This window comes from Castanea sativa, chromosome 2 (assembly GCF_040712315.1).
Source record: "Castanea sativa cultivar Marrone di Chiusa Pesio chromosome 2, ASM4071231v1".
In the NCBI taxonomy this organism is placed as follows: Eukaryota; Viridiplantae; Streptophyta; class Magnoliopsida; order Fagales; family Fagaceae; genus Castanea; species Castanea sativa.
The window spans coordinates 16,221,187-16,233,986 of record NC_134014.1 but is presented as its reverse complement, the minus strand read 5'-3'; the positions used below and the strand labels follow the sequence as shown (position 1 = coordinate 16,233,986).

Below are 12,800 nucleotides of genomic sequence, written 5' to 3'. Positions count from 1 at the left end.
GAAAATTGTTATTAGTGTGTTGATTAAATGGATTAGTTATTTAGTTATTATCAATTGCAAAATACATGATAAAAGAAACATCCTTAGATTCTCCAAATACTTGAACCTCTCACTTCCACCACAAAATCTCCCTAGTTGATTGTACACGTCCTTTAAATTCTCCAAATACTTATTTAGCTACACCTGTGTGCTGTATACAACTAGTTTAAAACTTTGTCTCTATGCACGAGCACAATAAAAACAAATAGAGGCATGCACACACACAGTATCTAATGAATAAAAGGTGTCAGTGTTGAAAAATGATGTGATGGTGATAATGACAACGGTGGTTGTGGTATGGTGTAAGTGATGGTGTTGGGGGTAAAGGTGGTGTTGGTAGGATATTCATCTATGCTTGGAATAATAGTGCTCCTAGGTCCTACCATGGTCTTATTGAAAAAGTTTGTAAACCGTTCTACGGCCATATCATCAAAATACTTCCAAACTTCAATACAGATTTCATCATACCCATGATAATATATTATCGTTTTTATCCCTTCTCAACCACATCGTTTTCTGCTCAAACAAACTTACGATTTCTATCCTCAATTGAATTACTTAGTTTGCTCCAATTTCTTATATGACTTCCATTAAACAGCTTATCAAAATAACTCTTCCACCTTTCTTTAATCTCATCTTCCTTTAATAATACCCTATTCATCATCCTTAATGCACTTGACGCATCTCAAGTATCTTATTTTCATTTACCTTGTCTTAGAAAGTACAATTTTTTTTTCTTCCATCCTTCATCCCTTGCTTGCTATATATAACTCATTATAAGCCTCATATCTTACCTCACATAGAGCTTTTTTTTTTAATAACACCTCACATAGAACCTTTTTTGTTTCCATCTATGCTGCTTTATAATTTTTATGAGCAACATTATCTCTACATCTAAGTAGGCCTCTATAGCTTTTTCTTTTAATCCATCACTTGAACCTCTTACTTCCACCACCAAATCTCCTTAGTTGGTCATACACATCCTTTAAGTTCTCCAAATACTTATTTAGTTTTACTTGTATACAACTAGTTTAGAACTCTGTGAATACTGTATATGCAATAGAACAATTTATAAAAAATAAAATAAATAAATAAATAAAAACGCACAAGCGCACACACATCATATATGTATATAAAGTTTCTACCTGATAAATAAAAAGTTAATAAATTTGAATTATTTTTAGCTAGTTAAAGAACTGACATTGGAAAGCAAAATCTTTCAAATTCTCTCCTCTAATTTTAGATAAAGAATTACATATATTATTGGGTTTTTTGTGGTTCATTTATGTTAGACTCCTCGTATTTTATACTGAATTAAGTTGATACAAAAATTGAAAAAATTAGACTAGACACGTGACACAAAATTAAACTCCAATTGAAAATCTAATTGAATTTTTCTCAAACTTTATATATATAGTCATTCTATAACTCTCTTTAATCTAACTACTATTTGATCCTCTTCATTCAACAACCAAATCTCAATAGTACACATGCAAGTTCACTGCATTCTCAATCACACCCCCCCCCCCCCCTCCCTTCTTCCATGCCTTAAATTTTTTTCACCTTTTGAGTTATGTTATTCAACTCAAATTTGCCAACAATCTTGTAACTCAACTGATCAGTACCTTATAGAGTTTCTAACGAAAACATCTAGAATTGAAATCCTCCTCACCCCCAATTATCAAAAAATGTTATTCAACTCAAGTTAATAGACAGAAATTCAGACTTTGCGGGAGGACATCAGTGATTACTTGCACGTGTTTACAAATAAAAAATAACGTTTCTATGATTCAAGTCAGTAAAATCTATAATTGAAATTGCGCAGAGATAATAAATGTTGAAACTGATAAACAAAATGCCGTAACAAAAAATCGATTAATAAATGTGATTGAAAAATGTCATAATTGTGTGTATAGGCTGTCAATATGGCACACAGTTCCTATTATACAATTCTGCTTAAAAGATGCTACACACCTGACAGTTGCTGAGCTTCCGCCTTTACATATATTAGAGGCAATAAAAATGAACTGATATGAGTTGGTGCCTCAAACCAACATCTAGTTGATAATTTAGTAAACTCATGTTCCCTTGGGATTAAAACACTGGTGCCATATGCAATCCTGGTCGAAACCTTCCAACAGAAAGAGAGAGGAACCAAAATTATTATGCTGCACATGATAGTAGATGCCATAAGGTTCAAAGCTTGGAAGTCCTTTCCAGCAACAATATTTGGTGCATGAGTGTGAATTCAAGATCCAACCAATCCCTTGTAGCGTGCGTAAGAAATAATCAGTATAAAGAGAAAGGCACAGATTGCTCCTGAGACAATGATCACCTGCCAGCCCAAATGGGAAGATAATTCAATGTTTTAAGAGAATTTCATCCAGAAACCTACAGCCAAATTTACCAGCAGAAATAACTTCTTACCCATTTAAACATGTAACCATAATCATCATTCCAGGTATATGGGATGTTTACTCCAAATATTCCAGCAATTAAAGAATAGATGGATAAACAAACGGTTCCTGAACTTAGAAAGAGTTCCAACTGCAGCCATTGAGCATAAGATAATGTAAAAAACTAAAACAAAAAAATTCCAGGACTAGGAAATATCATCGGGAATAGAAAATAATGCACTGATATAAGCAATACACAACACAGGAAGATTGGAGCACCTGAATCAGCTGATTTCGATGATTGTCAAGCTGCAAGAACACAGTTTTATTCAGATCACACAATATTGATATGCAAACCAGGATTCTGGCACAACAAATTTAGAGATTAGGTTACCTGAATATTGATGTAATCTTCCGTATCATCAATGTATTCTCGAAGCTGCAGAAGTTCAAAATAGCAATTAGAAAAGCATAATATGTAACACAAAGAGTGTGTATACATCTTATCAAACATCAAAAGATTTAGCTACTTTTTACAAAACCTAACACATAGCATGAGAAGCAGAATTGAAAGTTAGTATCAAGGAACGTGCATGTGGAAGAATAAAGCAACACAGCTCAATAAAGGTGCCTGCATTTTAGTTTATCATGATTATTAAGCCCGCCTTTCACAAAGGGGTGGGGTTATTCCATTCTAGTATTTGCTGACAACTTCCAGGGTATGCAAATGACATTTAGCACCAGAGTTTCTGTAAATGTTAAACAGAAACCAGTCTATTGTGTACAAAGAAATATACTAACTCCCAAAGAAAATAGCATCCATACTGAGACTGGAAATGGTTATGAAACCCAGGACCAAATTTTTAACCTGGTAATACAGGCCCATCAGGCCATTGCATGGTGCTTCAATTTTCTAATCAGGTTTATGAAAAGCTCTTCCCTATAGTGAGTTTGGCATTTATGGAACTCTTTGAGATTGTATTTGGAGACTTTATTGTTAAATTTTTTTTTTTTTTTTATGGATTTCATAGGAAAGGTTTTGATTGTTTGAAGTTAGTTTGTGGATATTTAATTACACTCTATTCCATTGTATTATTTTTTATTATTTATAAGTCAGGTTGTGCATCTTAATCCTTGGTACGGGTTTGGGGTGTTACAGTTATAACAAACTACAAAGAAACAATAGTGGATATCAGAAAGTAAAAATCTTTATATATATCTAGTTTGCATACCAAATTGAACCAGTGGCATGAAATGTTCTTTGGACAACCTAATACATGAACTTTGAAGATTTGGATTACATTAAGTTTAAGGAAATTTAAATGATATGATCTTACCCTTTTCATAACAGCTAATAGGGTTTTTTTTTTAAATAATTCGATAGTTACAATGGGGGAGAGGGGATTGAACCTGGGACATTTCTGTTGGAAACATAGTTGAGCTACAAGGCTCTTGGCCATAGCAGTATAAAATTTTCTTTTTTCACAAAAATATGAATCTTCTTCTACACTATCATGGAAGAAAGCATAATTTAGCAAATAATTAAGTCTGGGTTACAGACCATGAAAAGAGCCAGAATAACTAGAAAAACAATTGTAAAAAAGAAAGAAAACAAAGAGAGAGAGAGAGAGAGAGAGAGAGAGAGAGCAGAGAGGTGGGTGGGGTGGGGTGGGGTGGGGTGGGGGGGGGGGGGGGGTGGGGTTGGCTATTCAACCTTAAATTAAAAGAAACCTGAAAATAATTCTCCCTCTTTGCATATAAGAACCAAAACACAATGATAAGAAACTTTCAAGTGAGAATACCATTAAATATAAGAGAAACGGATTTTAAAGTAAAAAAATAATAAGTCTCAAAATCTACAAAAACCCATATAGTACTAAAGTTGGTTTAGCCTAACTTCAATTTAATCAAGATACACCAGAAAACCTAGTCCCAAAAATAAAAAAGTCAAAATCCATCCAACTCTGCTCTCCACTAGTCCAATTCAAAAATGACTCCTCACCAGTCACCGATTGATAGCATCAGCCCTACATGATCTTTTACAAGCATCACGTGTCTAAAGTTTGCTTTTACCAGTGAAATATGCATGCACATGATCAGTCATATTGATAAGTACCAACCAAAAAAAAAAGATAAAGAATATCCAAAATAGCACGTACTGTGGTTAATTTGTTCAATGTGCCATCAATTTGCATAAAGTAAGCCTGCAAAATAAATTACTGCACAATTCAGACTTCACTGCAGATAAAACATGACAAATGAGAAGTAAATCAATGTTATAACCTCCAGTAACATTTCAAGCTCCTCCACATCATTCTCATCCCCACGAACTGTTACCACACTAGCTCTACTTGCTCTGGATATCTTTGAGCCAATGGTAGGGGAGGTAGGAAACCAATTGGCAGCGCCAGAGCCACTAACTGGTGAAGACGTACCAGCCAACTTTCTTGACAAGTAAAGGTCAGCCATATCATCATCATCATCAAGTAGTTGTTCAAGTTCATCTCTAACCTGCAATTTAGTGATCAGAAGTGAATAAAACTAAGATTTTAAGGAATTAAAGGAAAGGTAAACATATTTTTTTCATTGTAACCTGGTCAAGTAACTTATTATCAAATCCACATCACAAATTCAGAGTGGCAGTGGTCCATATATTTTCCTGTTGGATTACACAGTTTACACTTATATGTAACATGATCTAGTGGGGATGATACTGCTTACGAAAACAGAAGAAAAGGCAGAACTGCAAATACATTTCTCAACCAACAACTTGCACTGATATGGCATTGCACACTTAGAGCAATTAAATGCTATCTGTCAAAGTTTCGAGATTTCTTTTATCATCAGTAGATTGTTTGATCCATTTCCATTTTCCTAAAACCATATAATCGAGACAATCAACTGTAACCTAGATGGTGCATAACATGAAGTCAACAGATTTGTTGCTCCAAATTTTCATATAGATATCATATCAGCTCCAAATTTTTGCTGACCCAAACCTATATGGCCAGTTACGCGCAGAATCCAAAGCCATAACTATGTACACCGCATTCTAATAGATCAAGTTACAGGTAACAACCTTGTCAAATCTATAAAATTCACTTTCTATTGTGTGAGCTGATTACAGATCCTTCTTCTAAGTAATATTGTAGAAGAGGAACTTCCCTTATTTTCTGGAATAGATAGAAATTTTTTAATGGTAGATAACCCAGACTTCATATTTTCGGCTTCATTGCAATTGGAATGTTTAAAATAACGATTGAAATGCAAACCAATAAAAACTAAAGACAAGGGTTTAACATGAATTGAAAAATTTTCTAATGAGCTCTAGCTCAAACAGCACCTCCTCCCTCCATAAGGAAGGGTGGAGGATGATGCTATGGGTTCAAAACCCATTGGGTGCATGTGTAAACTTACATATAAAAAAAAAATCGTCAAAATCCCCCACGACTGTTTGTTAATTATTATCTAAACCCAAATGTGTATATTAAGTTATTAACCATATTTACAGATATCTTTTTTCCCATAAAATAAAAAAACTTATAATGAAAATTTAAATGTTAAAACGCAAATTTGTTAAAATAGAAAGGCTAAAATATTGTTTTTGTTCCTAAACTTTGCATGAATTTCGCTTTTTGTCCCTAAAATATTGAAAATGTTACACTTATCAATCTTCAATTTCATCCAAGCTATTGAAAAAAGTCCATTTTTCATCCCTAAACTATTGACAAAGTTTTGGGAGGAAAAAAGAATTTTCTAAAGTTTAGGGACAAAAAGCAAAATTCATGCCAACTTTAGCAATGGAGACAATATTTTAGCCAAATAAAAATCTATACATTAGTTTTGATCAGTATACTTCAAAATAGGATTTTTTTTTTCCTATAAGCACAAAAATTGGGAGAACAAAAGCTATGTTTCAACTAAAGAAAATATTAGGAATCCAGCCATCACACACACAAAAGAAAGGAGCAAAATTTAGTAGGTTAGTCAACAATGTTTCTTACATATAATGTCCATAATGCATATCATAAAATTTTCTAACAGGATAAAACACTAATGGTCTGTTTGTCTTGGCCTAAAATGCCAGCTTATTTCACTACCAGCTTTTGTAGAGTTTTTTTAAAGCATCACTTTTTAAAGGTACAGCTTTAGTTCAAAAAAAATTATATTTGCAACAAAATAAGCCAAACAAGCTCATCAAACACACACACACTAAAAAGAACGGGTTTGATAACAAAAAATTTCTTTGGTAAGCAGAAACACATTCTTTCTCACATCACAACAAAAGTGCATACCTTTTGAACCCGAGCAGTTAACCTTGTCATTGCACTCTTCAATTTACGAACCCTATCCAAGTTACGGCTACTAATCTGTAAAGATTAATTGTTCAGAAAAGATTGACAATAATGAAACAATACAAGAGGCTGAACAGCATTACAAGTGTGCAAAGCAGGAAAGAGTGATGAAGAATAAAAGAGCCCAAAGAGCCAAGGAGGTCGGATGTATATAGCATTAAAATGAATCCAAAATTAAAATAAATAAATAAAGGAATACAGTAAAAAAGTGCACTCCCAAAAATTTTAAATCTAACAAGAAGGATCATGAACTGTCCAGTGCCATGAGTCAGTACCACACCCTTAATAATTCTCCCCTTGAACTCCTACTAAACATCCAAAAGTAGACAATAAGTCTTATGAGCTTGTATAAGCAGTCTACCCATTTCCTTAACTAAACCACTAACTGAGAGTCTTTTCCTTTTTTTTTTTTTCTTTTTCTTTTTTTGGGTGAGGTAGTTGGAAGTGGGGGCAACTACAAAAAACAGCAAGACAATGGACCAGTTAAAGAAAGAGGAAACACATAAGCACTCACCTTAGACATAAGGTCATCTAATGCAGGATAAGCATTAGTCTCCAATTCTGTTGTGCGTGCAGCAAGGAAACTACATATAGCTTCCAAAGCTACCTCCAGGGCCCGGAATTCAAATGGAGACTCTACATTGCATAATTTAGATCATTCATATAACAAGAAATAAAAAAGGACTGACAAGGTTTGTTCTAATATTGAGAAAATACACAAGATGAAAAATAATGCACATTTCCAAAACAGCAATAACAGTCTGAACTCTTCACTAATCAAGATTGTTTTGATTCAATTTTTAACCATTAAATTAATATTGCTTACCATCTTCTTCACCCGCATCAATGTCATTTTGGCCCCCTGGGTACTCTTTCCCATCACCTGGACCTTGAGGAACGGTATTTGCAGGAGGCAATCGCCTTTGAAGCTCCTCAACAACAGGGATAACATTTTCATCTGATGGATCCCGAAGCAATACCTATCATTCAATAAAATTAACAATCACAGATTGCAAAAACAACTCTAACTCACAGTTGATTTCTACTTATTGAGTTAATTGTTAAATGAAAATCAATCAACCAATAAATCTTGACTCAGAGGCACTCTTGATCCACCAAAAGTCAATCCTTAGTCATCCAAAACACCAGAAAAGTACAAATTTTTTAATTCCCACCATTTGCTTAGTGAGAGGGGGGAAAATCTGCATCTAAAAATTATAATTTTCAGATCATTGCTTTTTCTTTTCTTTATTCACTTCTCTTCATTTTTTATTTTTTGTCTACTTCTTAAGCTTATCATCAAATTGGGGAATAATAATCTCTAGTGTGCTCCTAAGGTCAAATTTAACCTCTCTATCAAGGCATACAATTCACATGTGCATTTTTTTATGGCTGCACCTGACGAAAAAGCCAATAAAGTTTTTTTTTTTTTTATAATTTTTATAATTATAATAGGATTTGAAACCTATACCATCTGCTCTATGATGATAAACACAGATAAGCTTCTTCCCTTATTCAAGGACAATATACTTTACTAGTTGAAGCCACAGTGGATAAAGTATAATTAACCCATCACTTTTTGATAATCAAACACCAAAGCTATAATAAAATAAAATGAAAGTGATGATATTGAAACTGGGTTTTTCATCAATGTTCTTTCTCTTTTTTTTAACAAATAAAAAATCTCAGACCTTGAAACAAAAGCTGAAGAAGTCAACGGTACTTGATAGTTGAGTTGAGTGAAGTAAAGTAATAAAAAAAAACCCGCAATCTCTATTTTTGAACATAACTAAAACTGTCTCCTATTTAAAGAAAGACAAGAGAGAGAAAAGACAAACCTCTTCAGCAGTGATAATTGCCTTGATATGCTGAACACCCAGAAATTGAAACAAGCAAAAAAAAACCCAATCAGCATGAAATGAAAGCAACGAAGAAAAGAGAGATAAAAAAAAAGAGGGTGTGACCGTGTGAGTGAGGTAACCAACCTCTAAATTGAGAACGATGGCTTTGTCACGGCCAAGAATGGTGGAAGGGTAAGACAACAAGGGATCGAGAATACGGAGATCACGTGCGTGGATGTGAACGCGGTGCATTATAGCGTACTTGTCCACATCTAGATTGGTCCCTTCTCCTCTGGAGTCTAGCAGTATCCAACTCCTCGCAGACTGGTTTTTCTTCTTCAAATTCAAGTTCACGTTCACATTCGCGCTTATCATGGCTGCACCGGCACCCGGGTCCGCCGGCACCACGTACCCGTCTCGACCCATCTCTATTTACCATATCCCAACCCCACCCACACCCACAACAAGCAAACAAACAAACAAAAAATCCAACTCTACTTCTCTCTCTTTCTCATACCCAACTCAAATCTCTCTCACTCTATTCAAATCAATTTTGTTGATTTGGAGGATGAGAGAAAAAATTTGGGTTCTTATTTGGAGGGATTAGCATAGATGATTTCAGAGTTTCTGTTGTTTTTGATCGAAGATGAGTAGAGCGGTTTGAAGTTATAACAATTTGTTTGTGTGTTGTTGTTTCTTTCTTTCATTGGGGGCGTGTGTGTGTGTATGGGTTTCAGAGAGCTTAGTGAAAGGGAGGGCACTTAAAAGGGGGATGGCTCTTGTCGAGTGTGGGCTGGTCTACCTTTCTTATCAAGTTATCATCTGCCTTTATATGATACCTTATTTATTTTATTTTAGCGGAACAAGTTGAAAATTTCAGATTATTTGTAATTTTAATTTATTTTTACTATTATTTATGAATTTTATTGCACTATTTGATACTATTTATGAATCTCATTGTACTATATAGCTAACTTTTATCTTTATCTACAATATTTTCAATAAAAAAAATTTAAGTTTCAACTAAATAACTTGTTCCTAAACGAACATATATTATTCCGATTAGCTTAATTAGTAAATTTTTTTCTTATTAAAATGTGATTTTATCTTAAAGAAAATGATTTCATTTCTTTTTTCTTGGTTTATAAATATGAATTTGATAATTATGATAGCTATTTATAAACATTTATTATGACTATGTTTGTATATAAATTATTAAATATGAAATTTGACAATTATGGTAGTTATTAATAGGTATTGAGTATAATTTTTTTATGGGAAATGCTAACGAATACCTTTAAGTCATTGGTTAATAATCCATTTAAAGAAAGTTTTATGGGAAAAGAAAAAAAGACAATTTGGACCCGTTTGGTACATGTGTTTAAAAACTGAAAATTGTTGTTTGAAAATATTTGTGGAAATACTTGTGGGTGAAAAAGTGTGTGAAAATACGTGTAATGTTGTTTAAAAACTAAAAATGGTTGTTTGAAAACACAAACCAAACACCCCTTTCATGTTTTGACAACTTTTTTCATTTCCCATTAAAGATAGTATCAAAACTATCCTAAAATTGATTGTTAACGAATGCCCTAAGGGCACTCGTTAGCATGACCATTTTTTTATTAGGAAATTTTTAATATCACTTTCATGAGAAATGTAACATCACAGCGAATCAAACGCCCCTTTAAGATGGAAAATTATTAGGTACTCTAGGAGTACTATAAAATGCGTACTCTCTCATTTCACATAAATGGTGGGTCCAGGGGCAGAGGCAAGGGGGGGCGAGAGGGGGGAAGTGCCCCCCTGACCTCCTAAAAAAAATCTAGATTAGCAACCTAAATATTAGGTTATTAAGTATTTTGACCTTGACACAAACGTTCCACACCTAGAGACTAGAGAAGAAAGCAATATTAGGTGCAACTCTCTATAACATTATTTTGTCTTTTTCCAAACAAAAAAAAGTTTTGTGGGTCCTACTTAACACCCATGCTGTTTTTCCTTGCCACATGTTCTCAAGCACTGTAAGTTTTTTTTTTTTCTGGAGTGTTTTTTTTAGGGCAATTTGTTCCTCAAATAAGGTATTCCCACATAATCATAATAAAAAAAAAAAAATATATATATATATATATATATATATATATATATATATATATATATATATATATATATATATAGATTTAGGTCCTTGTATATCAAACTAAAACCATAGCGTTCCCTAATCTTTTTCTCTTCTAGTTTAACTTTTTCATAATTTCAATTTTGAAACACTTTATTTTTACTATAGAACCAATTTTAACTACTAAATACTTAAAGAATGAAGTAAAAAATATTGAATTTTGCATAAATGAAAATACAACTTTATAATTCTTTTATATTGATTTATTTTCTCAATTTATTTTAAAGAATCAAATTACATGTTTAAATTCTATATATTTATAATAATCTCTTAATTTGATTGTTATTAACTATGATTTTTATTTTTATTTTAATAATATGAAATATATACTTATAATCAATTGAGATTATGCAGAAGCCAAATTATAATAATGATTTAGATTCAAATTCTAAACAAACTCATATTGAGGTGTATTTTACTAATCTTCCAATTGAACAAATTAAATTATGTATGAAAAAATAAATTAGAGTTTGTAAGGACACAATTCAAGTTCCCAAACTACGACTGGGAGAAAAATGGGCTTGAAAGACCTTTCTTTACAATGAATTTGTAGAGGATGGGCTTGTAATTTAGATTTCAAGGATGGTTTAGACAATTACAAAAAGAACGGGCTTTGGGCCCAATAGAACAGAACAAAGAATCGTTTGCAAAGAGTAAGACTGAGAAATCGTCCTCGGATTGTGTCCGAGGATGGTTTCTAATGATATTTCTCAAGTTTGGATACAAGTGTTGATTATCATTTACTATTGGCTCTATCTCTTTTACTCAGAAAAGTCCCCCCCTTCTTCGTATGCCTTTCCTCCTATTTATATCCTTTCCTTTCCCTTCATCACCTTCCACTTTTCTGGTTGCAATCCCCCTTTTTGGATACTTGTCCCATCCATTCTTCCCTAAAGCCCGCCGGGATTAGGGACCAAGTTCCAAGCTCGATGTTCGTGTCCCATCCTTCCATCTATACAACCGTTGTATCAATTTACGTAGCTTTTAATGTATGGGCGGTGGTAGCAGCTTTATTTTTAGACATTCCACCGTTCTTTCTCTCGCCCTCCACGTATACCGTGCATCCCCATAATTGTAGGACTCATTATAATATAACCTGTGGATACCAAACTTCTCTTTCTATGTCCTCGGCCTTGAAATCCGAGGACAAATCTACTCCTGACGTGTTTGGATATGTAAATAGTCCACGACCATTTTGATGTCTTCGGATTTTGGGTTTCCAGCCCAAAATACTTCGTTGGGCCATCCTTCATATGCTATTGGGCCCAATACCCCTACAATAGCCCCTCGAGTTTCTTTATTTTTTCACCTCGGGAGAAAAATAGAATCTCGACTTAAAAAGACCCCGTTACCCCGTACTTTTGGCAACATTGTTGACAGAGATAACTTCGAATCACCCATCGCGTGTTCCCAATGCTTCGGTATGCGAAACGCCCCCGAATTGATTGTTGGCGCTTCTATGTCCCCCACGTTTCATTAATATGACACATATCCAACGGTCGAGAGCGATTCTTGGGCCGAGGCGGGAATTCGCCCGCTTTAAAACATCTTCTCGACATATAAATACTAATTTTCTTCAAAATTCTTCACACTACGTAAACCTCATAACGTACCCGCCACACTTTTCATCTCCCCGTACTCTCTCTCTCGTCTATCAAGTACCCCGTCCGAGGTGACCGTGCTTTCTTCCTTTTTAAAAGTAAGTTCTTCAATACTCGCCCCTCCTTATCGCCTTTTTTGTTTCTTTTGTTTCTTTTCTTTCCCATCTTCTCTTTTTCACCGTGTCTTTCATCCTCGGCATAGTTATTTTTTCTCCACACCCCGCCTTTTTTCAAAAAGAATGGGTAGATTTGCGTCCCCGGTGGATTCAAACGAAAAAATAGAACAGCTTAAGGTTAAGTACAAAATTCCCTGATGTATCCATTAGGTACCGTAACGAGGAAGAGTTTTATACAAAAAGAAAAACGGGGGAAGTTGTAATCCCGATGATTGC

The 12,800-nt window shown here is 34.0% G+C and overlaps 1 protein-coding gene across 1 annotated transcript; it reads right to left on the bottom strand.

Moving 5' to 3' along the window:
* Positions 1–1,883: 1,883 nt before the first annotated feature.
* On the bottom strand, positions 1,884–9,366 carry LOC142625952 (magnesium transporter MRS2-I-like). Its single transcript, XM_075799714.1, has 11 exons — positions 8,776–9,366; positions 8,629–8,658; positions 7,617–7,770; positions 7,305–7,426; positions 6,731–6,805; positions 4,719–4,946; positions 4,595–4,639; positions 2,830–2,874; positions 2,715–2,744; positions 2,467–2,586; positions 1,884–2,374 (listed from the first exon to the last, which is right to left on the bottom strand). Exons 1-11 carry the CDS (start codon positions 9,055–9,057, stop codon positions 2,288–2,290), a joined length of 1,218 nt encoding a protein of 405 aa, XP_075655829.1. The 5' UTR covers positions 9,058–9,366; the 3' UTR covers positions 1,884–2,287.
* Between the last annotated feature and the right edge of the window lie 3,434 nt (positions 9,367–12,800).

What these genes read in the sequence shown, in the direction of transcription:
- LOC142625952 (XM_075799714.1), bottom strand. Translation starts at nt 9,057, where the DNA reads ATGGGTCGAGACGGGTACGTGGTGCCGGCGGACCCGGGTGCCGGTGCA. An exon ending in CAATTATCACTGCTGAAGAG is followed by an intron (nt 7,771 to 8,628) that starts GTTTGTCTTTTC and finishes ATTGAATGATAG; the next exon opens with GTATTGCTTCGGGATCCATC. An exon ending in AAGATTACATCAATATTCAG is followed by an intron (nt 2,745 to 2,829) that starts GTAACCTAATCT and finishes GTGTTCTTGCAG; the next exon opens with CTTGACAATCATCGAAATCA.